This window comes from Propithecus coquereli, unplaced genomic scaffold (genome assembly GCF_000956105.1).
Source record: "Propithecus coquereli isolate 6110/MARCELLA unplaced genomic scaffold, Pcoq_1.0 Scaffold21, whole genome shotgun sequence".
NCBI classification, from domain to species: Eukaryota; Metazoa; Chordata; class Mammalia; order Primates; family Indriidae; genus Propithecus; species Propithecus coquereli.
The window spans coordinates 1,315,077-1,339,198 of NW_012146078.1; the positions used below are offsets into that span (position 1 = coordinate 1,315,077).

At 33.8% G+C, this 24,122-nt stretch overlaps 1 protein-coding gene across 1 annotated transcript in view; it reads left to right on the forward strand.

Annotated features, from left to right (window-relative positions):
• The window catches only part of PROS1 (protein S (alpha)), a 74,949-nt gene extending 52,373 nt beyond the window's left edge, over positions 1-22,576 (forward strand). Inside the window, exons 8-15 of the mRNA XM_012644332.1 lie at positions 1,396-1,517; positions 3,292-3,407; positions 6,533-6,722; positions 10,304-10,471; positions 11,769-11,937; positions 15,604-15,752; positions 17,775-18,000; positions 21,211-22,576. Coding sequence (XP_012499786.1) covers positions 1,396-1,517; positions 3,292-3,407; positions 6,533-6,722; positions 10,304-10,471; positions 11,769-11,937; positions 15,604-15,752; positions 17,775-18,000; positions 21,211-21,371 — 1,301 coding nt within the window. The 3' untranslated portion in view covers positions 21,372-22,576. The remainder of the gene's footprint in view (positions 1-1,395; positions 1,518-3,291; positions 3,408-6,532; positions 6,723-10,303; positions 10,472-11,768; positions 11,938-15,603; positions 15,753-17,774; positions 18,001-21,210) is intronic.
• Positions 22,577-24,122: the final 1,546 nt, after the last annotated feature.

Consider the following 24,122-nt stretch of genomic DNA (forward strand, 5'->3'; position numbering starts at 1 on the left):
GTACCCTTTAACCATTTTTAAATGTACAATTCAGTGGCATTAATTACATTCACACTGTTGTGCAGCCATCACCACTGTCTATTTTCAAGCTTTTTTATCACCCCAAACAGAAACTCTATTTATGAAGAGTTTATTAAGCAAAAAAGTTCCCTTTTGTTAGTTACCTGGTAACCTTTAATCTACTTTTGTGTCTCTATGAAAGTTGCCTAAATCAATAATGATTTTAGGATAGATTTCTTTTAACTGTATATGCTCCTTTTGAGATTTTGATGTCTTACCTCCTTGCGCGCTCACCAAAAGTACCCCCCCAATACACACACACACACACACACACACACACACACACACACACACCCCATTTCTGTTCTCCCATGACTCCAGATAGAAATTTCTAAGGTGAACCCTAGGCATTTGAAGATTTATCATTAGCCTGTTCGTCACCTATATTGTAGTTTTATTCAATGAATGACAGATTTTTTAAAAAAGATTTATATATGACTATAGATATAGCCACCTTTAATCATATATCATGCAATTTTAATGCTATTGAAGGATCACTAATTTTGGGGATCTGTTTGAAAGTATTTTATGAGAACGTATTCATAATGCATTTGAGGATTTTCAAAGACACAGGGTACATTGGATGAAAATGTCAAGGATCTTATGTAGCTCAGAAGTAGATTTTAGCTTAAGCATATTATTACAAATTTTTAAGAATGATATTCTCAAAATATGGAGTGAGGACAGGGACCATATAGAAGGTTTTTTAATTGAGGGAGATAATATCACAATGAGGTTTTCATTAAAAAAGGTAAGTTAAGAAATACAGATATGTCCCTAAATTTATTGCCACCATTATTATTGCACAATGAGAAGTCAAATGTTCTTAATATTGTCATTTAATCCCCAATTGCATTAGCTTTCAGTTAAATAGGGTCTTTTCTTCCTTTTCCTTCTCTATTGTTTTTTTACTTTTCTTCCCTATCTTTCCCTTCTTTCCCTTTCTCCTTCCCATTTCTTCTCTTTTCTTCACAGCAATGAATTGGGAGGTAATCTCAAGAGAATTCATGTAACCAGATATGACAATTGAGAGTTTTAATCTTTTTTTCTTCAAATGCAAAATCAGAAAATGAGTGTAATTGTTATACTTTTATTATTACTTGCTGAAAGTTATGAATTAAATTTGTTGTTTCAAGTGTGTAAATGAATAAAAATTACATTTGTAACCCATTCAAATTTCCATGTCAAGTGCTTAAATGTGATTTGATGTCATAGGAATTTCTTTCCCTAAGGATCTATTATCATTGATTATCTCATACTAAAATCAGAATATTCCTCTGCCTATTAGATTGAACATTTAGGAGATATTAAGGTTTATGTTCTGTTTTACCCCAGATGTAGATGAATGCTCTGAGAACATGTGTGCCCAACTTTGTGTCAATTACCCTGGAGGTTACTCTTGTTATTGTGATGGAAAGAAAGGATTCAAACTTGCTCATGATCAGAAGAGTTGTGAGGTAAACATTTTACAATGCTAAACTTCTCATCTCTTTTTTAAAATGAGAGATCCAGGTATTTATTTTCACAAAGCTGAGGTAAGTCAGAAAAATATAGTTGTTCTACATTAATTGCTGTAGTTCTAAGCAGGCTATGACTCATGATCTATTTACCAATCATGGTCGTTTAAGTCCATGGGAATAATTAGTGGCTGGTTAAAAAAAAAAAAAAGGCTGCAGAGTCACAGTTCAGAGAGTGCTCATCCATAGCCGGTACATTTATAAAATGCAAAAGATATGTTTACTTAAGAAAGCAAAAAAAGCTGAGGTTAATACTCTTCTTTGTGAAAAAAAAAAAAAAAAGATCTTCCATGGAAATTTTAATGAAAACATTTTCCAGTATCTACTTTTCTGTATCCCACTCTGGTAAGTTTGATCACACCTTAGGCATGCTAGTACTTGTAAGAATGCTCATAAACTTTCAGGTGGAAACAGCTTTGTCAGAATAGGGTTTAGTGAAGTTTAAGTATATCAAAATTCAGAGAGGTCAATTTTGTTAATCTGTGTCTCTCAAACTTGCTTTTAATTACTCAGATTGAATGCATAATTGATCCAGGAATTGAATATTGGGGATAGGTTTTAGATTTTCCTTCATTGAAACAAACATGTCAACATCTTAAACTCCTTTTTTGTTTTCTAAATTAGGATCACATATTAGCGATCCTTCTAATTCTTTCATCTTTTTTTTTCTTTTAACAAGTGAAGTTGAAATTATATATGAGTGTGAGACAAACTGTAAAAAAAAATCCCTAAATAATGATTTAACTATGTGTATACACATACCTCTCTCTATGGGTCACCAATACAAAGCTGTATATGTCCAGAAAAATGTAACTTTCAATATTACGCAACCCACTTGGTAGAGGAAGATAAGGTAAGCTAGTTGGCATACATAGTAACTGTGATGCTGCTTAATTGAAATTGCGTGCTATATGAACATCTATTTTGTAATTCAGTGTTTTATTTTTTCAGTATTATAGGTATAGGCCACCATCTGCCTTGGAATAAATTTATTAAAGTTCTAAGGAGGAATGAAATGTTATTTCTGGGGCTATATTTAATACAGTGCTATATATACAATTCCACTCAAAATATCTTTATATGTACCCAAGAACTTATCCCTTAAAAGCTTTTCATTTTAATGTTTGTTTTCACTCTTAGAAAAAAAAAATACTTGATACCTTATGTGATGACTCTAAATTAATTTCTTGTAAATTCCTTGGATATTATGATATCTTAACTTATATTTATTTCCTCCATGTTTTCCAGTATTCCCTTTACTATCAATATAGCATATTCTTGCTCAGAAAATCTTTGCTTAATAAATGAATGAATGAATGAATAAGGTGCTATTTTTTGGTACATTAATTCTTCCACCTTTTGCCAACTCCAAATGAAAATAAATACCTAATGGTTAATTAAAGAGATACATGGTGGTACTTGAAGAAAAAGATTGTGTTTAGGAAAGAGATTTGCAAAAAAATATTAATTCTAAAGACAAAATATCAAAGCCACACACGGTGAACATGACTTTGACATACAGGTATTCTTAGGGTTATACCGAGGGACTACAGAAGGAAGTGGAAGGTACTGCTTTATTATTACCAAGGATATTCTTAATTCATTTTAGTGTATCACAGAGGGTACACCAGGAACCAGAGAAAGAATATACAACTTGACACAAACACCAAGCAATAACCTATGCAGTTTGTTTGTTTTGTTTCTTTTTTCCCAGGCTGTTCCAGTGTGCCTTCCCTTGAACCTTAACAAAAATTACGAATTACTTTACTTGGCAGAGCAGTTTATAGGGGTCGTTTTATATTTAAAATTTCGTCTGCCAGAAATCACCAGGTGAGGAACTAATATCAATGATAATTTCTAGAGGTTAAGCAGGTAGGGACAGTAGAACAGTAATTAAAAAGGCTTGAAATGTATGAAATTGTATTGTCAATCAGATAATTTAAGTATATGATCAGTCACATGATTTGGAAACCCCTAAAGTTAATTTGTTCCTTCACACATGTCATTTCCATGTTAGACCCTATTTGGGTCATTCTAGGTTGACCTTTTCCAATGATCATTTTACCTTATTCCATCATTCTACATAAATATGTAGCGAATACATATTTACTAAGAATCTGGGAAAGTAGATTCAATATACCTGTGAAATTCTCATTGTTATTTATATATATTATGAAAACTAAGTAATGAGGAAATATTCATAGTATTGCTTTTAGAATATTATATTCAAAATTATTAAGGAAAATTTGTAAGATTGCTTAAGTGGTATTTTAAAGACATATGTTATATAATTTTAGTTGACTATCTGAATACTTTGTTATCCTTGTAGTTAGATTGGCTTTAGGGAGGGAATAGTTGCTTATGTTTTTGAGTCATGATTCTACTTTAATTATTAAATTTTTTCAGAGCCATACGTTGTTGGAAGCAGAAGAAAGAAATTGGAATTTTGTTGGAATAATGGAAAGGAAACATATTTCAGACTGATTATACAGTCCAAATTTTAAAATATTTTAATTAAATAAGCATGTATGTTTAGAATTTAATGTTAGACATGAGTGATTATTCATTAAATAATTCAACTAAATTCATAGAAGTCTTATTATTAAGAAACATTGAAAGTTATTCTAAGATTCACTTATGTAATTGTGCTCCTTTGACATTCCATTTCCCCTAATATCCAGTTTTTCTCTTTAACATTTTAGAGCATATAGTATTTCCTAGTGATGTAAATTGAGACACCCCTTCCTTGCTATAGGAATAATGAAAATGAGAGAGGAAAAAAAGCTAATTATGGTTTACCTGCAGACACTTTTAGGAGTATAGTCAGCTCTCCGCATCCTCAGGTTCCTTATCTGTGGATTCGACCAACTTCGATTGACAGTATTAAAAAAAATAACAATGTAACAATACAAAATAATAAAAATTTTAAAATACAGTATAACAACTATTTGTATAGTATTTACGTTGTATTAGGTATTATAAGTAATCTAGAGATGACTTAAAGTATATGGGAAGATGCGAGTAGGTTATATGCAAATACTTTACTATGTCATTTTATATAAGGGACTTGAGCATCTGTGGATTTTGATATCCACGGGGGTCCTGGAACCCATCCCCGTGGATAGCTAGGGATGAGTGTATTCGTTTCTCACTGACATTAATTTGATCCCTAACATTGGATCAGAATTGGCCAAATAATTATTTTTTACAGAATTTATTTGTTTATTTTTTATTTATTTAGTTTAAACTTTTCATTGAAGTATAATATATATACAGAAATGTACACACATATTAAATATAAAGCTAGATGAATTTTTATAAACTGCCACCTGTCACTAACACAAAAAACAGCAAGTGCTTTTTTTTCCCTTCATCTCTGTTTCCCGTGATCAAATACTTCCCCTACCCAAATGCTAACAAATTCACTTTTTTTCCTCTCAACGATACTTCTAAAAAAGAATGAATTGTTCCCCAATGTAATGAATCAGTATGCTGTTGATATATTCCAGAAACAAAATATGCAGAACATGACTCTTTGAAATACCATTTTAGCATGATTTTACAAAGAAAAGGAAATTATCTCCATAATGGAATCAACTTCTGGAAGATCGTGAGCATACACAGATTTGGATTTTGGCAAGATAATACATGCTTCACATCAGCAAAATTCTCAGATAATTATGAAAGAGGATAGAAGTCGTTATTACAAACAAAATGATTCTTTTTTTATATAATCTGAGGTCACTAAGTTCCTACCACATTGTTATTCATCCAACATATTTTACTCCACATTTTACCTCTTTTGAATATTTCCTTGGAATTCTAAAGATGAAGATGTTTATTCTATCTCCTTTTCTTTGTTCCATTTGAGAGACAGCTGTGCCCCATTGCAAATGGTGCCTCTATTACTGTTGTTTATTGGGATGAGAGTGTGTGATTCCTTTTTGCCTTATTTAACAATTTTCTGAAGTCCTGATTCTTTAACTTAAATTACCTTTTCTTAAACTTAACTCAGGTGACTAATAGTTAAACAAATATTTTTCCTTTTCCCTGTTTGTCCTTTTTAATCATTTTGATTTGCTAGTCCTTTGGAAACTTTAATATTGATTCTCATTAAAGTGTTCTAAGAACACTGAATCAACACATGTTATTTTAAATCCAACCTCCCTAAGATTTTCCTCCCCTATGATAACTACATATATGTCTAGAGTCTTAATAGCAACAGTCATTGTCAGATACCCCCAAACATTAGAGCTAGACTATATCTTTTAAGCTTTCCTTCTGTGTATTCAGCTGCAGAAGTTTATGCAATTAGAATTTTTAGAGAGCTTTTGAAATCAAGCTAATAGATACATTTTAAAGTTTCTGATTTTACCTTCCTTACCACACATGAAGGCTTAATTATGTCTGCAATTGTCCAGATGCTATCTTGTAGATCTCTGTGAGTGATTCTTTCCTGATGTATGTGAAATCATAGGGAAAATATGCCTTTTGACGGATAAACCAATCATGAAATTATAACATCTTTTACTAATAACTTATGGATACAACAACAAAAAAGACCTCACATCTTAATGTCAGGTTATATAGTATATAAAAGGCTCCGGGAGAGATGCAGGATGCCTAATATTTGTACATGTGTATTAATTCCAGCATTTGAAAGATATCTTCAAAACATATGCCAAAAAGGATGAAAAATTACCAAAGCATCTGTTCCCTGGGAGAAAGAATCCAAGAATAAGCAAGAAAATATAACTTGATTTTAAACACATATGGAACCAGAGATAATACATGAACAGTCTAATTCTGTCCTTCTCTTTTATTAATTCCAGGGAACAAAATAACTAGTTGACTCTTTCAACATATTACTGTTTTCCAATGCAAAAAAAAAAGAGTAGTACATTGAGCTTTCCGTATTTCTCACAATTATGGATCTCTCTTTGTCCATTGTTTAGATTTTCAGCCGAATTTGATTTCCGGACACATGACTCGGAAGGTGTTTTACTGTATGCAGAATCTCTCGATCACTCAGCTTGGTTCCTGATTGCACTTCGTGACGGGAAGATTGAAATTCAGTTCAAGAATGAGTACACAGCCAAAATCACAACTGGAGGCAAAGTTATTAATAACGGTCTATGGAATATGGTACATTTTGCAGAGTTTATGAATGTCTTTTCACTTCGTTATAGTTTGTTTTAAACACAATTTCTCTTTATAGTGGTACTAAACCAAAATGGGTTTGGATTTATCTGATGTTATATGAAGTGTATTCTAAACGCTGTGCATCCCTGAAACATAATACCCTCATTTAATGTATTTAGGATTTCTTGTAATTAAACTTGGTTTTAGTTATTTGCTTGAATCACTCTGTCTGGAACTTTTTGCCTTTTTTAGTGGCTGTCATTTGGTGAACAATGGTGTCTCTCTTATAGGTCAGGGATTATTAGCAGGCATAACAATTTATGCAAAGGCACCACTGATCAAGGAAAACTACCCTCAATTGCCACCAGTATTTTTAAAATTAAAGAGAAATACACAAAGTAACAAAATCAAAAAGTTAATTCAGTTTTAAATATGAGCATATAGATAAGTAATCAATTTTGTACAAACAGTATACCTAGGGGATACCAGTCAGCATTCTTAGAAATTAGCATTTTTATATAATCCTACAAATGGCCTTTATTTTAATAATCAAGAATAGCACTATAATCAACTGGATTAAAATGGGCCTTTTCCTGGAGAAGAGTTGATAGTGCTAGTTGACAGTTGATACTGGAGAGTAATCTTTTCTGCAGTGAAATCATGACTACTGTCAGCAGAGGATAGCTGAGAGAAGATCAGCATCACATTAGAATGTGGTGCCTAAAAAGACACCTTCCATGCCTGCAGGAGCTGGCGAGAGGTATATGTTGAGAAGCTATGTCAGGTCATCACTAAATGCTTTCACTCCTTCTTTTATGCACTCATGGACTCATTTATTCAATATGCTTTTAGTGAGCACTATTAAAGTGCTAGGTTCCTGAGTTCAAGGTGCTAGAACTATAGCAAGAGATTTTCCCTGCTCTTGAGCTTCTCTCACAGATAAGTAGCTGATGCTGCTTTATGAACTAATACAATGTAATGGGATCCTAATATCTGTGGGAAATCTGTATTTGTATCATAATTCATTAACTGAGCACTTTGTGTACTAATCCTTATGGTAGATGGTAAGGATCCAACAATGAAAAAGCAAAGTCATTGCCCTTACGGAGCTTACAGTCTAGTGGTGAGATGCAAACAATAAATGTATGAATAAATAAATATATAAGATAGTTATTAATGCTATGAGGAAAAAGAAGAGCAAAGCAAGACTTGAATAGACAGTGATCATAGTGTGCATATAGAATCAAGAAAGGCATCTCTGATGAGATTAGATCTAAACTGAGACTTGAGGCACACGTCATGAGAAATATGTGGGGATATATAAAATGATTCTCTATCATGTGAACAGCAAGTACACAGTCTCATGGGAGAAAATGTGTTTGATGTTTGAGGAACATCACCACAAAGATTAGCATAGATAGATGCAGTAGAGTGAGAGAGGGGGAGAGCAGCAAAAATGAGATCAGAAATATGGTCCAGAATAAGATCTTCTAGGACCTTGGGGGCCGTGGCGAGGACTTTGGATTTTGTGCTAAGCGAAAGGCTTTGATGGTTTTGAGAAGTGACATGATCTAATTTGCATTTTAAAAGATAATCCTGAACAGAACCTGGTGGCTTTTTGGAAACTGGATAGTGGAGAGTGAGAGTAGAACAGGATATACAGTTAGAAGACCATTGCAATAACCCAGTGGAGAGAACATGACAGCTTTGGCCAGATAGCTTATGGCAGCGGTGGTGGGAAGTGGTCAGATTCTGAGTATATTTTTAAAGTTATGCCTTCAATTCAGATTTTCAAATGTTCAGCGTAAAGAAGGGTTTTAAGGGTATGAAATTGGTTGTGTTGATCAGTGGTTCTAAACTCTATCTCATCCGATGTCTGAGTATGTATAATTCTCCTTTACTATCCTATAATGAAATGCATCAGTAATGTAAGCTCCCTAATAGAATCTGATATAGTGCTCTCACTATTATATAAATAAAGGGAAAGTAATTTATATAAAAAATATGTATTTCAATATATAAATACTCAAGTACAACTATAGTACTTGTCATAGCTTTCTTCTATACTTAGAATAAAGTGAAGGCTTTATAAATGAAGACATTTTGGGGTATTGTATTAGTAACTCAAATACCATGAGTACATAAATAGTGTTGCCATCAGTAATATTAATTTTCCAAAGTGGTGAGAAACTCTTGGTAGAGATCTAAACAAAATGAACATCAATACATCCCTGGATGACAAGATTATTGCATTTCTGAAAAATGTAATGAATGCTAAAAAGGTGCAACAAATATTTTGTTTGTATTAATACATACACAAACTCAGATAATTATAAGCATGAGCATCCTCTACATGAATATTGAGTAGGGATGTTCCAAAGGTTTTCAGGATACTGGATATTTTATTACTAATTGTGCAGGACTAGCCTGTATATTGCAGAATGTCTAGCATCTTGCAATGACAGCATGGCCCCTACTCGTTGTGACAAATGAAAGTGCACCCTAGCCTCAGATTTTCCAAATACCCCAGAATGAGGTCATAGAAATAGTTGGCATGGCTAGAGGGGAAAGGTCTGGGGCCTGAGCCCTGGATCTTTTACTAGAGGTTGAGAAGAAGAGGAGCATTCAGCAAAAGAGACTGAGAAGGAGTGGTTGGAGTGTAAAGGAGAAGCAAGCCAGAGTCAGGTCTTGGGGCGAAGTTAAGAACACCTGTACGGGAGGAAATAGTCATTAGAGTAAAATGCTGCTGATTGCTATATTAAGGATGGATTGACCAACTTTAAATCTGTAAATGTTACTAAATTTTACTTCAGAGGATAGTTTTTCCCTTCCTGTAATGGTGTTTTCATATACCTATTGTTTGGCTTCCATTATTGATTACTAAGTGAAGAGTTCGCATTTTGAGTGCTGTAGTTTTACATGAAGCAATTGCAGCAATAGTTCTTCAAAATTGCCTTTAAGGGAAGATTTTTTTATTGTTCTTTACCCTCACTTCCAACCTTATTTTTTAATGAAACCCAAACTACTTTCAGAATTGGAAAACTCCAATTTAATTCTATGTATGTCCTTCCTTATGACCTGTATCACTTTTGAATTTTGAAAGAAAGATAGTTTGTGTTCAATGAACAGAATACTGGACATGTTGATTTCTCTTAGTTATGAAGAACTTACTTACATTGTCAATTCCATATGTGTAGTATCAAGCAATTGCAAAATGAGAACACCTAAAATTTTTCTAAAATACAATGGCTCACTTCTTAAAAAACTGTTAATTTTGTAGCATACTGGGATTGAAAAATATGTAATTGAATATTTAAACTTAACAGAATGGTATTGATTTTTTTAACATTAAAATATGATATGTTTTTAATTTTTGATCAAGTACTATCACCTTAAAACACATTTTTTATCACATTAATCATAATTCGGCATTCCAAATGTGTTGGAACAAAGTAATAATTACATTAAAATGATAGTTTGGGAAATTATTTATTGGAATAATAACAGAATTTTTCAATCCCAGTGTTTCAAATGACATGTAATAATGCTTGGTCGTTTGGTAATTTTTATCTTTTTAATTGTAGGTGTCTGTAGAAGAATTAGAACATAGTATTAGTGTTAAAATAGCTAAAGAAGCTGTGATGAATATAAATAAACCTGGAAGCCTTTTTAATCCTACAAATGGATTTTTGGAAACCAAAGTATACTTTGCAGGGTTCCCTCGGAAAGTGGAAAATGCACTCATTAAACCGGTAATGATCCAAGCATATATTATTTATCATGGATGAATTCCTTTTGTCTGGAATGGGTTTGAAGATGTGTTTTGCTGAGAATCAATAGAAGTTATTTTGTTAAACATGCCAAGTGTGACAACTGGAATTGAACATGGAAAAATAACATTAGTGACCCTTGAAATTATATTAAAGAAATAAGAAAATGGACATAGTGGTTTTGTGCCCATTTAAATCCCCCACATTACTCATGGAGAAGTGGATTTTTAAAATTCCCTTGTGTCAATTCAGTATTAATATCATAATAGTCTATACTCAGCCATTAAACATATAAATACATATGGCTGAGTCCAAAATTACATTATTTTGTAGATGTCAGTCAAAGGACTCTCTCAAGTGTATTTTTAGGACTTAAATGTGAGAGCTCAAGGATAGCATTAAAGGTGGAAATTATTATTAAAAAATGTTTACTGAGGGTATGACTATAGTCTGTCATAAATTGAAAATAGATATAATACATGATTTTCTGGATATGATGTTTGTTTAATAACTGTGGACTAGGTTTCATGAAGGTGACTTATCACTGTCCTTGAGTTTTAAAAATTTCATTTGAAATCATGGTCCTGCCAGATACACTTACTGATTTAATTTAAATATTTACTATTTTATATCCATCTTTCACTCCTGACAATTCATAGTTACTTTAACTTTTAAAAGATTTCTATGATATGATATTAAACTTGAATTAGTTAACATATGTCAAAATGAATGTGCCTGTTCTTTGAAACTGATAAATCTAGACATTTTTAAGAGTAAAATGATTATTCAAAAAGAATCGACCATTTATGAAATAGCTACTACATGTATTGAGGCTGGCTAGGTGCTTTGGTGAAGGCTAAAGAATGCAAACACTTGTGCCTGAAGAGGCTTAGAGTCTGACTGGCAAGACTAACCTACATTGTAAGTGCAACTAAAGAAAAACAGAAAACAACTTAGAGCCCAGGGCCGCAACTGGAAGCAAATATAGAACTTGAGGTTGACTTAGGAGAGGCAGGTGGGTTTGAGGTGTTAAAAATCATTAGGATACCATTGAGGACCTGTGATGGCAGAAACTTATTTTTACCAAAAGATTGTCCCTCTGAAGGACACCTTGAAAAAAAAATTAGATAAAATTAAAAATATTTAAATTATTTTAAAATGTCATCAAAGATGGGATTTTTTCCTCTAAATGAAAACCTATACTCATAATCAATTAAGCCACTTTTCAGTCTGACTTAAGTTTAAAATGCACTCCTTGACCTACATTTTAATTTGTTAGATTAACCCTCGTCTAGATGGATGTATACGCGGCTGGAATCTGATGAATCAAGGAGCTTCAGGAGTAAAGGAAATTATTCAAGAAAAACAAAATAAGCATTGCCTCGTTTCTGTGGAGAAGGGCTCCTACTATCCTGGTTCTGGAGTTGCTCAATTTAGCATAGATTATAGTAAGTGATTTCCCATTTTATCTTTCTTTTCTCATTAATGACTAAATTTACTCATTGACGAACAGCAATGGTTCCTTCAGTAAACATTATTGAGTATCTACTCTGTGCCTAGAGTAGTCTTAGGCTTATTCATACTGTTATACGCTTTTTATAAAATTTTTTCAGCATATTGGAAAAAATATAAACACAGTTGAATATGCTTATGTTATTATTTAAAGTTTCTTGGCACATAGCCTGATTCATTTTGGGTAAATTTGATGGGCTTATTTTAAAGTTCACTTATTTCTCAGTTGTTTGGGGTCTACCAATTGATGCATTAAAGGGATTCATCTTCATTTCTAGCATTTCCATTTGATCCTTTCTTAAAATTTCTACCTCTTTGCTGAAATTCCCCATCTGTTTATACATACGATCTAGCTTGTCCGCCAAGGCCTTCAATATATGTACTATAATTATTTCAAATTCCTTGTCTAATAGTTTTATTTGTGTCATATCTGGATCTGGTCATGGTGATTGCTTGGTCTCTTGACTGAGTATTGTTTTTCCTTACTTCCATATGTATCATATAATTTTAGGTTTAGAGGTAGGCATCTTATGTAGAACACTAGAGACTGAGATAAATAATATTTCTGTCTGGAACTGAGCATATCTCTTCTTTTGCTGGTGAGGAATCGAGGTACTTGAGTTTTGTTGTTGCCAGGATTATCCTTAGTGCACTCCAACCTTCAAATTCCTTTAATATTACCTTCTGCTTAGGGTAGAGGCTGGTTTGTTAGAGAGTTGTTCTTAATAGCAGCTCAGTTTTAGATATTTCCTTTATGCTATGTCTCAAGAAAGTGTCCCTCCATGGCCTTGCCCACCGCCAGCAGAGTGCTCTCACTTGTTACTTGACATTTGCTAACATGATAGAGAGGGCCTGGAGGTCAGGGCAGCATTCTCTATTGTTCTGGTACAGATTCAGTCTGAGGCAGCTGTTATATCCCTGGGTCTCATGGGTGTGGACTTTTCATTGTTCCTCCTCTCCCACCCTCACCAGTAGGAGAAATGTCTAATGATCAGGGCTCAAGATGGTTTCTTGCTCCTCCTCCATGGTAAATAATTTATTTTGGTTTGTTTTTCCTGTTTCCCTTTCCCTAGTCTGTAGGTGCAGTGGGTCTTCATATGTGTCCTAATGACTAGGTTTGCTGCCTTTTCCCCAATGCTTTAAGGCTTTTGTTGTGTAGAGGAGACAGAGAAGGATTTGAGTGGGTTTTTTTGCTTTTCCTACAGCTGGTGCTACTCCCAGGACTGCGCTAGGAAGGAGGCTTTCTCTGGTCTCCTTCCCTGCCCCCAGTATTTCTGCTGAGCACTCAATAAGATCTGTGGAGAAGAGCCTGTGAATGAGTATGAATTTCCCCTGGGTCTCCAATTTCTAGGGTTTCTCAACTCACACACCAGCCCCCATATGGACTTTAGCAATTTGTTACAAGCTTTACCTAAATTATTTTTGTCAATTGTTGGGCATGTGGTGTCTGCCCTGGGTAAGAAAGTGCTCTCATCCTGGCTCTCCTTGGAAGCACCTGTGTTCCTTTAGGTTTCTGGTTAGTTGGCCACTCTGCAACCTCAGCTCTTTGATAGTTCAAGAGTAGTTGTGATTGTGCATATAATTTGGCTTTCGTTGTTGTTATAGGAGTGGGAATAGTGCTCTTTCCAGTTTCCTATAGCTTACGTGGAGCAGGAAGTCTTGCCAGGCTGCCCCCAGGTTTTTACCTCTATGAATAACACTTCTGTGAACATCCTCGAACATACATCCTGTGCCCTTATGTGATTCATTCTACAGGAAAAAATCTGAGAATTAGATTATCTCCAGGAAAGGTTATATAAATATATAATTATTACAGATTTTATTACATTCTCTTCCAAAGATCTTTTATAGTCAATACTTCTACCCCACAGAATGAGAAAGTTTGTTTGAGATGTGTTCTAATCTGATAGTTCAAAAATTAAATTTTGTAGTTTAAAATATTATTTTTCTATTTTCCACTGGACTTCAATATCTCTTCATATGTTTATTAGCTATTTGTACATTTTAATTATGTTGTTGAGTTCTTTGTCTTTTTTTGTTGTAGGAATTCATTATTTGAGCTACTAACACTTTGCATTATAAATTAAGTTAGTGTTAATCTGATATCTCTGCTTTAAGAAAAAGTTATATTTTAAATGTGTTTATTTGTAGCCTTAAAAAGTATTTACTACAGTTTTAAGGAAGAATTTTATACCAGTGATTTCTGTTTTCCTAACATAAATTAATACAATGCCTTTAACTTTAGCTCTGTACTACATATGAAGGATTTAAAAAAATGGGGAGACGATTGACTATAGAAAAAAAATCTAAGCTCACAATAATGAAAATAAAAGTTATATTGTACCTGAAAAAATTACTCTCATAAGTAATTAGTTATTTCATGGATAACTTGAAAGAGAACTACTTTATAACTAATATTTAATATTATATTATAACTTCTATACATTTATATGTTCGCTTTAGTTTGAGTTTGTTACTATCCTGTGTTAAATTTACTTATTTCACAATGACTACATATATTTTCTCCTGCATGGGAATTATAGGATTATAATGAAAAATGTAGTACCATTATATGTGACTACATGGAAGAACATCGTATCAATGGAAAATTATTTTGTCCATTCACATTTACCCTTTCAAATGTTCCAAGTAGTATTTGGGCTTTGTTACATGTTACTTCATATTAAATGAGGGAGACTTCATCAGATTGTGAACTAATGTTTTCAGGAATCTAATTACTTTGGAAACGTAATTAATTCAACAAATATTTATTGAATGACTGTTGCGGAAAATAAAGTGATGATAGAGACATGTACTGCCTAGAGCTTGAACTTCAGTGGGGTAAACTATTAACTTAGTAATTAAGAAAGAGAATGTTAAGTATAAAGGTAAGAGAGAGTTCCCATTCTAATTTTAAAACTATTAATAACTGTTGACGTCAAAATATTTCTCTACTATCAAACTATCCAACTCCCCTGTGTATATAGATCATATTTATACTTCCCACTGCTCTAAGATGAAAAGTGTTGGGTTGGTGATGGCAGCTATACCCACATTTTCCCTCAGAAATTACAATAAATTTGTTGAATTTCCTTCTAAATGTGTACTTTAAAATATGACCACTCTGAAATTTGAGCATTGGTCAATGTGCAAGGGAGAAGGAAGAGCTGTTAAAGAGCAAACAGGGAAAGCTCATAATAATCCTTAACACCACAATCTAGAGTTCTCTTCTAAAAACAACAGAAAGAAGGGGCTCCATTTGCCTGCATTTTAAAACAAAAATTTTGTTTGTTCGTTTTCTCTAGGTTATATAGATCGTTGAGAAAGGAAACTAAAATCTTTAGTATTACACAAAGATGGCTTTGAATATTAATCGGATTGTAATAAATCCTTCTGGTGTGCTTTAAGACTACATTGACCCTGGCTGGGGTGCAATGGCTCTTACCTGCTGAGGTGGGCAGATTGCTTGAGCTCAGGAGTTCAAGACCAGCCTGAGCAAGAGAGAGACCCCATCTCAAAAAATAAAATAATAAAATTTAAAAATTTAAAAAAAAAATTTAAAAAGTACATTGATCCTGTTTTTGTTTCCTTGTTTTAAACAGATAACGTATCCAGTGCTGAGGGTTGGCAAGTAAATGTGACCTTGAATATTCGCCCATCCACGGGCACTGGTGTTATGCTTGCCTTGGTTTCTGGTAACACGGTGCCCTTTGCCTTGTCCTTGGTGGACTCCACCTCTGAAAAATTTCAGGTAACTTTACTCTAAACCTGTGTAAGCCTTGGTTTTCTTTCCATTTTTAAAATGGATATTATAGTAGTATTTACCTCAAAGGGCTATTTTGAAGATTAAATGATGAAACTTATGTAAAGTACTTGGCACAATCTCCAGCACATAATTAAGAACTCAAAAATGTTCATTATTGTTACTTTTTTGCTGGCTTATTTCCAAGGTCTGAACCAAGAAATGAGGAAACCAAGAAACCTTCTGTGTCTGTAGCTAAGATCAGGCAGACTCACACAGGCAGCTTGGAGCCATCACGGAGTACATAGAGACCCAACCTTATTCAGAACCTTTGGAGCATGATAGGAATTAGTCTGTACTAACAACATAGAAGGGAGTCTGATTACAATGCATTGTCAGATATTCAGTGCTTAATTATAATGCTCTGTGCTTTCTTGCACTCTTAAATCTTTTCTCCCTTGAGTAAATTAGGAAAGAAGAGAGAAAACTAAAACTGGTCCACTTGCCTTACTGGCAACTCTTATTTGAAATTAGGAGGAAGAACAGGAAAAAGTCTTAGATAAAAGCATACGTGAGAGTTATCAGAAGATCTGAATTATTCAGACTTATATTAGAGGTTAATAGTTCTGTCCATGTGTCATCAAAACAGTGGATTCCAAGTTACAGCAAGCAGCTGATGTTTTATGCCAGGATTGGCTTAGATGCTCTCATTAGCTTTTAGAAAAAGACATATAATTGAATAATGCCTATAGTAATAAAAAAGGATGGTGTTTGTAACTTAAAGGATGATTGGGGTGGGGGGTAGGGTGGGGGGTAGGTTGGAGGGAGTTTCTAGTGGTTAACCATAAGTAACCTAAAAAGGTCCTGCCGAGTTTTTTTTTTTTTTTTTTTAATCTCCAACTACAAGGAGCTTTCCACATTTGGATTTCAGTTTTTTTGTTTGCATGGTTTTGTTTTAAACAAAATGGAATTCCTGTCTTTACTACATTTACATAGTGGAGGAGGTTAATGCATTCTATGTCTTTTATATTTATTTTATCCTTTTTGTGTCTCCATAGTTCTTATTTTGCATGTCAGATTCCCTTCTCAAGATTTATGTACAATATTTCATAACATTATTCCACATACCACTGATAATTCTGGAGCATTTTCTCCATTGTCCATCTCTTTAAATGAGTTTAAGGATACAGACATGTATAACACAATAACAGATATCCTCAAATAACCTATATTTATGACATAGAGACTTTTCACTTAACATAGTTATCATGAATTCCTAAGTAAACATTTCAGACTATCTTTCTACGGCCTGGGAAGCATCACAATACCTGTCTCCCTAGTTTTGATATTGTTTTCTCTCTTTTACTTTCTACATTTCCTCTACACTATATAAGTTATATGCACAGATAAATCTCAACAAGTTGAGTAATTTAAGTATATCAGCAGTTTGAAAAGTTCAGCAAAATGAATACGTTTTCTTTTTTGAGAGTCTTCTGGAAAATACTCTGTAACTGACTGCTGACAACCCTAGGTTTTTCTTTCTAAGGGCCTCCTCTCTCATTTTGTTCCAAGTCTATATGATAGCTTGTGTGGCACAAGCAAACCTTTCAGTCCTGCTAGCATGTGCTTACTAATGCACTTTAAATTTTCCAAATCTTTTCCCCAACAAAAAGTGATTCAACTCCTTTTTTTAATACATAAGCTTTGGAGTTTAGGAAGGCTAATAAACAGAAAGGTACTGCTTAAGACACTGCTTTAGATTCCTGTCATTGGTAAAACAACTCTGTTAGTTTGCTGAATTTTCAGAAGTCAGTATCCATTTATGTCTTAGCTAAATTTAGAATTTGTAAAACTAATGTATATTTTTAAATTTTGATTATAATTAGCAATTTTTCAATTAAACCTGGAGGCTCTATCATATTTTTTTCTTATTGAAATTCAGTTTTTTTGAATTTCAGAAACTCAAACGTCACTCTTCAGTGACATTACTATTAGTACTTGCTTACGTTAGGTCTTTGCTTTGCTCTTCAGGATATTCTGGTATCTGTTGAAGATACGGTGATATCTCAGATAGAGGCCATGAGTCTATGTTCCGGTCAACAATCGTTTCTGGAATTCAGAGTCGACAGAAACAATCTGAAAGTGCGGACTCCACTTCAGGAAGATACCATCTCCTCTGAACACTTTCAAAGACAATTTGCCATCTTGGATAAAGCAATGAAAGGAACAGTGGCCACTTACCTGGGTGGCATTCCAGGTATATGCTTACTAACTGCAGTTTTAAAAAGTAGATTTTTAATCAAATTGATAATATTTTAAAGGTATAATTTTAGCAAAAAGGCATCAGAAGTGAAGGCAAAATTTTTGTATCCATTGTTTTTTTTTCTGGGGAGGGTACTGACATTTTATTGGTGTGTTTTTGGTTTTTGGTTTTTTTAAACAGTAAACTGAAACTGACCAAGTTTTGGTACATTTGAGTATCCTGGCCAGAAAGGATATATTATTTCATTTCACCCTCACAATAGTCTTATTAGTTCAATATTTATTCTTCAATTCATCCATAATTTATCCAATATTTATTCATCCATTATTCAGTTCATCTATCATTTATCCAATTTTTATTAAGTACTTATGTCCCAGGCACTAGGGACACAGTAATAAACAGATAGATATGGTCCCTGCTGTTAAGGCTTTTACAATCTAGTGGCAGAGGCAGACATTAAACAACTGATAAGGAAAATATCAAAATAATTAAAATTGTGATCACTTCTATGAAGGAAAAGTATGGGATGCTTTAGAGTCTTAAAATGGGGCCATGACCTGATTGTGGGAGCCAAGAACAACCTCTCTGAATAGGAGACTGAAGTATAAATCTGATATTTGAAGAATTAAATGAATTTAAGCAGGTGGTAGGAGTGGGGATTGGAGTTTATATGCAGGTAACATGATCCGTATGTGGGAAACATGGACAAGAAGGGATGAGAAGCTTGAGGACTCTAGAAGATCAGTCTGGTTGAAGCACGTCAAGCAAGGGGATGGTAGTGCAGCATGAGGCTGTGAACTGGCTGAGTGGAGGAAGGGTTCGTAGACCTGGTTCAGGGTCTTGAGTCTTATTATGAGACATGAGAATTTTTAAGAAGTTTTAGACCAGGAGGTGGCATATCAATATCACAATTTAAAAAATTCACTGTGCATGATGGATGGGGATGGATAGATGAGAGGCAAAAGTGGGTGCAGCTGAGATGAGTTGGGAGGCTATTGAATTAGTCCAGATGAAGAAGCAGTAATAGCCACAATAACTACACTGCCATCAACTGGTGCATAACAGTCTGACAGTGCTCGGAGTGCTTCAAATGTTTGAACTCATTTAATTTTCAAAATAATCCTGTGAAGTAGGTACTATTAGTATCCCCATTTTACAGATGAGGAAGCTGAGGAAGCTGCTGGAGCAGGGTGACAGCAGTGGAGATGGTATGCAGCAAATAGACTGGAGAGATATGTGAGAAACCAAATTATTAGGATTTAACAATTGAAATACCGGTATGAGGATGATTCTTAGGTTTCTAGCATGAGCAGTTGCATGGATGGGATTTCCATTTACCCAAATGGGGAAAGCTGGAGGAAAAGCAGGTTCGTCTTTAACTTAATATTGGAAAATATGAAATTGACACCAGTATTTTATTTTAAGTGACAAAAAGGAAATGAGGCAGGAAGTTCTTTAGAAGCATTTTCAGGTACCACGTGCAGGTTATTTTCATAGGAAGAATTGTAAGTTTGATGTCTGGATTTCTAGCAACCCTCATTGTATTGCTTTAGCTGCTCAGGGTCTTGGTTTCCTATATATGGAAATTTTCTTTGGGCTTTTGGGAAATAGAAGTAAATAGACTCTAAAGATAGACAGATACATAGATAGATACATAGAGTTAATTAAGTAGTTAGCATGGTTAGTTTTTAGGGAGTATAATTACAGGTCAAATCAATAAATTCTCTATTGAAATCCATCTACTACCTTATTCACAGGTTAGTTAAATGCAACTTTAGGAAATCAAACAATGAAAGAGTTTAAAAGAAGTAAAAATATCAAAATTTCAGTGGTTCCAGGATTTGGCAATAGCATTGAGGACTGACTTCAGGCAAGATGTGCTAGGAGAAAGAGTGTGTAAAATTTGAGAGACGCTGAAAATCGAGATAAGAGTATAAACTATGGGATGGGTAAATTAGTAATAGTACACAAAGTAGGCATGTTAAATGTCATGTTAAAAATTAAAACTCAGGGAAATTGATGATTCTGAGGAATTTTGTAATAGTGGCATAATCTATGATGTTCAGCTAGACTTGAAAGGGATTCTTAACAAATGTATTGGCAAGTTAGAAGTGGAAAATTTGAAGTTTTTATTTTTAGCATAAGGTGCTGAGGAAGAAGAGTAAGAACTAGAGAATATCCATTGTGAATTAAAACTCATGGAGAGGAGATGCCAAAAAAGAGGAAGCAAGTGGAGAGCTGGATAATTTTCAAATGAACCATAGTTCTTGGGAATCAAAGGGCATTACTAAGTATTAAATTTTATAAAGAGGCCAGGTGCAGTGGCTCACATAATCCCAGCACTTTGGGAGGCTGAGGCAGGAGGATAACTTGAGGCCAGTAGTTTGAGACCAGCGTGGGCAATGAAATATAAAAAAAATTAGCTGTGCATGGTGGTGCACACCTGTACTTCCAGCTGCTCTGGAGACTGAGATAGGAGGATTGCATGAGCCCAGGAGTTTGAGGCCGCAGTGAGCTCTGATCTCATCACTGCACTCCAGTCTGGGCAACAGAGCAAGACCCTGTCTCTAAAAAAAAAAAGTTGATAAAGAGTGTGAAAGTATAGAATGACCCAAAGGCCCTAAAATAATCCTAAATTATTCACTGAGGAGCTATTAAAATTATTATTTTTTAGAACACCAAATATTACATAAATGTGAACGCTCTATCATGGCCTGCTATTGTATACTCAAAAGGAAACTATTTCTTAGGAAAATATAGAAATCTGCTTTTATTCCAGCAATAATAAAAAAAGATACATTTGTCATGGCATTTAGAAAAGATTTCCAAGTACCTGTAATTTAGAGTTGAAAAAATGATTTAGCAATGCTTAAACTGCTGCTCAAATTTAATGATAAAATAATATATAATTTGCATAATAAAGTAGAATATTACAAGTAAGAATATGCTTATTTCTATGCTTCTTAAAATGTGTTTATTTATCTTAAGTTTGGATGAAACTGACTGTGTTTATGAAATCAGAGGAACTTATGTACTGAATTCAGGGCTAAGCACAATATATTTATCGAATAGAATTACATTATTAACTTTTCTTTTAGGATTAGAATTTGGTTGGAAATGGGAAGTCTGAATGGTTCCTCTAACTGTAAACAAATAGGATGCTAAAATTCTTGGACTAATTATTCTACTATTCTGTTTTTACAGATGTTCCATTCAATGCCACACCAGTGAATGCCTTTTATAATGGCTGCATGGAAACGAAGATTAATAGTGTACAGTTGGATCTGGATGAAGCCATTTCTAAACATAATGATATTAGAGCTCACTCGTGTCCATCGGTTCAGAAAGACACAAAGAATTCTTAAGGCATCTTTTCTCTGCTGATAATATTTTTTTCCTGTGTGTAATTATACTTACATTTCAATAACAGCTGAAGAGTTTTGCCTGCAATATACAATCTTTAATTATTTTGTGGTACTTTAACCTTCCTGGAATTTTTAAAAGGTCCTTTTTTAAGAAAAAAATTCTGTTGTAATATAAATCACATTAAAAAATCCTTACTTCTATTGCTGTCTAGAAATTAAATAATGAAACACACAAAAATTTTAAATTTGAATTTTTTGCTACAAATGACATCATTTCAATTTTTATTTGTAAAAGTAAATTTTAATTTTGTCATCATCAACTAGTGTTTAAATATCTATTCTTCTCAGAAGACAAAGAAGTCAAGCCAAACAAAAATGCATGTGATTAAATATTATCCATCATAGGCAGCGTTTTGTTTTTGTTTTTCCCTAATGAAGGCAGAAGCCTATTAAATACGAATTGAATGGAGGTCCATAAAGCTTTATTCCAAAGCAATTCCTCAGGGGGACCAGCTTTGGCTTTATCTTTTTCTTACCTGGCTTCACGTGTGAACCAGTATCTTTACTGAATTAGAAAAGAAGTTGGACAAATTTTCATGAGAACAGCACATGAATCTTGCTTCTTGGGAATTGGATTCTGTGAGGAGACATTATATTTTGTTGAAATGGGTATAGAAATCTAAGATGGATACATTCCTTAAATTTTGGCTCTGTGGGTCACAAAAGCTCTGCATTAGAAAAGGCAGAATTTAATGATGGAAACAAGAATGAAATATGTGGAATTTCATAGTTTTCCTTGAATCCAACTTTTAATTACCAAAGTAAATTGACAGAACGTGATTGTTGAAGAACAAAGGAACTATGAAAATTACAACAAATTTTAACAAAACGATAACCACAGAGGGATACAGTTAATATTGTGTTTTTGTAATCAAAGAAGTAAGGAGGTAAATTGCCACATACTTGCTGGTACTGTGATGCATTTCAAGTGGCAGTTTTGTCACTCTCGAATCTGTTATCACATCAGGTGTGTATCAGATAGTTCATTGGCAGTTTTAGAAAATAAACTTCCTTTTACTGTAGATATTTTATATCACATAAAACCTAATAAATTGGTGTATAATTTTGAAATGCGTATGATTAATATCTTTATTCTATCAACTCTTTGAACAGAACATAAAATTACATGATACACTTCTAACTCTCCAGGCAGCATGGTAGTTCTTCAGTTAAAAGACAGATACAGCTCAAACATTTTATGAACAGTTATGGTTGGACTGTAGACTGGAGTTCAGAAAGGGAAGAAAAGCGAAAATAACATGTATTGAGTGCCTGACATATGCCAGAAATTATACTAGATCATCTTACTGGATGCAGTTTTTTTCCCAATTGCCACCATACACTGTGGGTGATAAATATCAGCAAGTGACTATTTATTTTGGTGTAAAAGAGCAAGGAGGGAGAAAAGCTGAAAGAAAATATGAGAAAGTGGAAAACAAAGAGGAGAAGAGAGGGAAGAATGAATATCTTTCAGGGAAGAGTTCTCTGCTTCTCATTTAATTATGCCAACATACAAGGGCAGCTATAGGGATCACTTCCACATTTCACATCAGAAGCCGAAAACTTCCTACATGCAGTGATGTTCACAGAGGCCCCAGAGACACATTTATAAATTTTATCTGTCTTTGAGATGCACTCACGTATGGCTAGAGAGGGAGAGCATCTAGACCTGTGGCTAAGAATCTTTGATTTTGATCTTTGCCAAGAAATATTGATTTCTACTTTTAAAGACACGGGTGGAGAACAGTGGTTTCATGGAGGCAAAGTAGATATGTGGTGCTATTTCAGCTTTGTATAGTGAAAAAATCCAAAAGATAGGATCATTACAGAGTCTCCTAGAACTTAACCATTTTCAGTGATAAGTGATGGATCAGTAAAATCAATGGTTAATCTGTGAGTACAGATTAATCATTCACCTCACTTCTCCTCTCTGAAAGTGTAAGTCCAGTCTTAGTCCCCATATGTGAATATGATAAAGTATTTCCATTTTTTTTTCATTCTGGAATTAAAAAACTGGAATAATTACTGGAAAGAGGATTTTTTTGGTGAAAAATTATTTTTTTCAAAAAATAATTGCTATATTTCTTTTGGAAATCTCTTAGACCTTTAATTTCTGTGGTCAGTGAGAACTAAACTAATACATAAGACTGGAATATTTGAAATGATTTCATTTCAGATTTCTTCATAGTGCTATTAATATGGATATATTATAATGGAAAGATGCACAAGCATCATTAGCCATGGCTGGCACACTAATGGTGGTCTAGAAATACAAATGGGCAACTCCTGGGATGGCAGGAGAGAAAGATCCAGTAGGTTCCAAAATTGACTAGCTTATGAAGACTACTGAGTTAGGGAGGGTGTCATATCTCTTCTATTAATACCATGAAGAAAGAAGCGTGCTTGGAATACAAACTTTGTTAGAATCAATCATGAAGATGTAGCTACCTTCTTAAATATGTGTTCAATACCTCCTTAGAAGGGGTTTTCTCAATTTCAAACATTCCTCTGACTTTGAAATTTGTGAAATAGTTGTTCTAGAAATTTTAAATATTTTTTTCTTTTTTTTTTTTCTGCAAGCAAATTTTTTTTAAAGGATCTTCTTAGAGATCAGAACGTGATGCTCTTGAAAGCCTTTGGCTAATGTATATACAACTAAAAATAGTAACTTTCAAAGAAACTTTTCTCTTG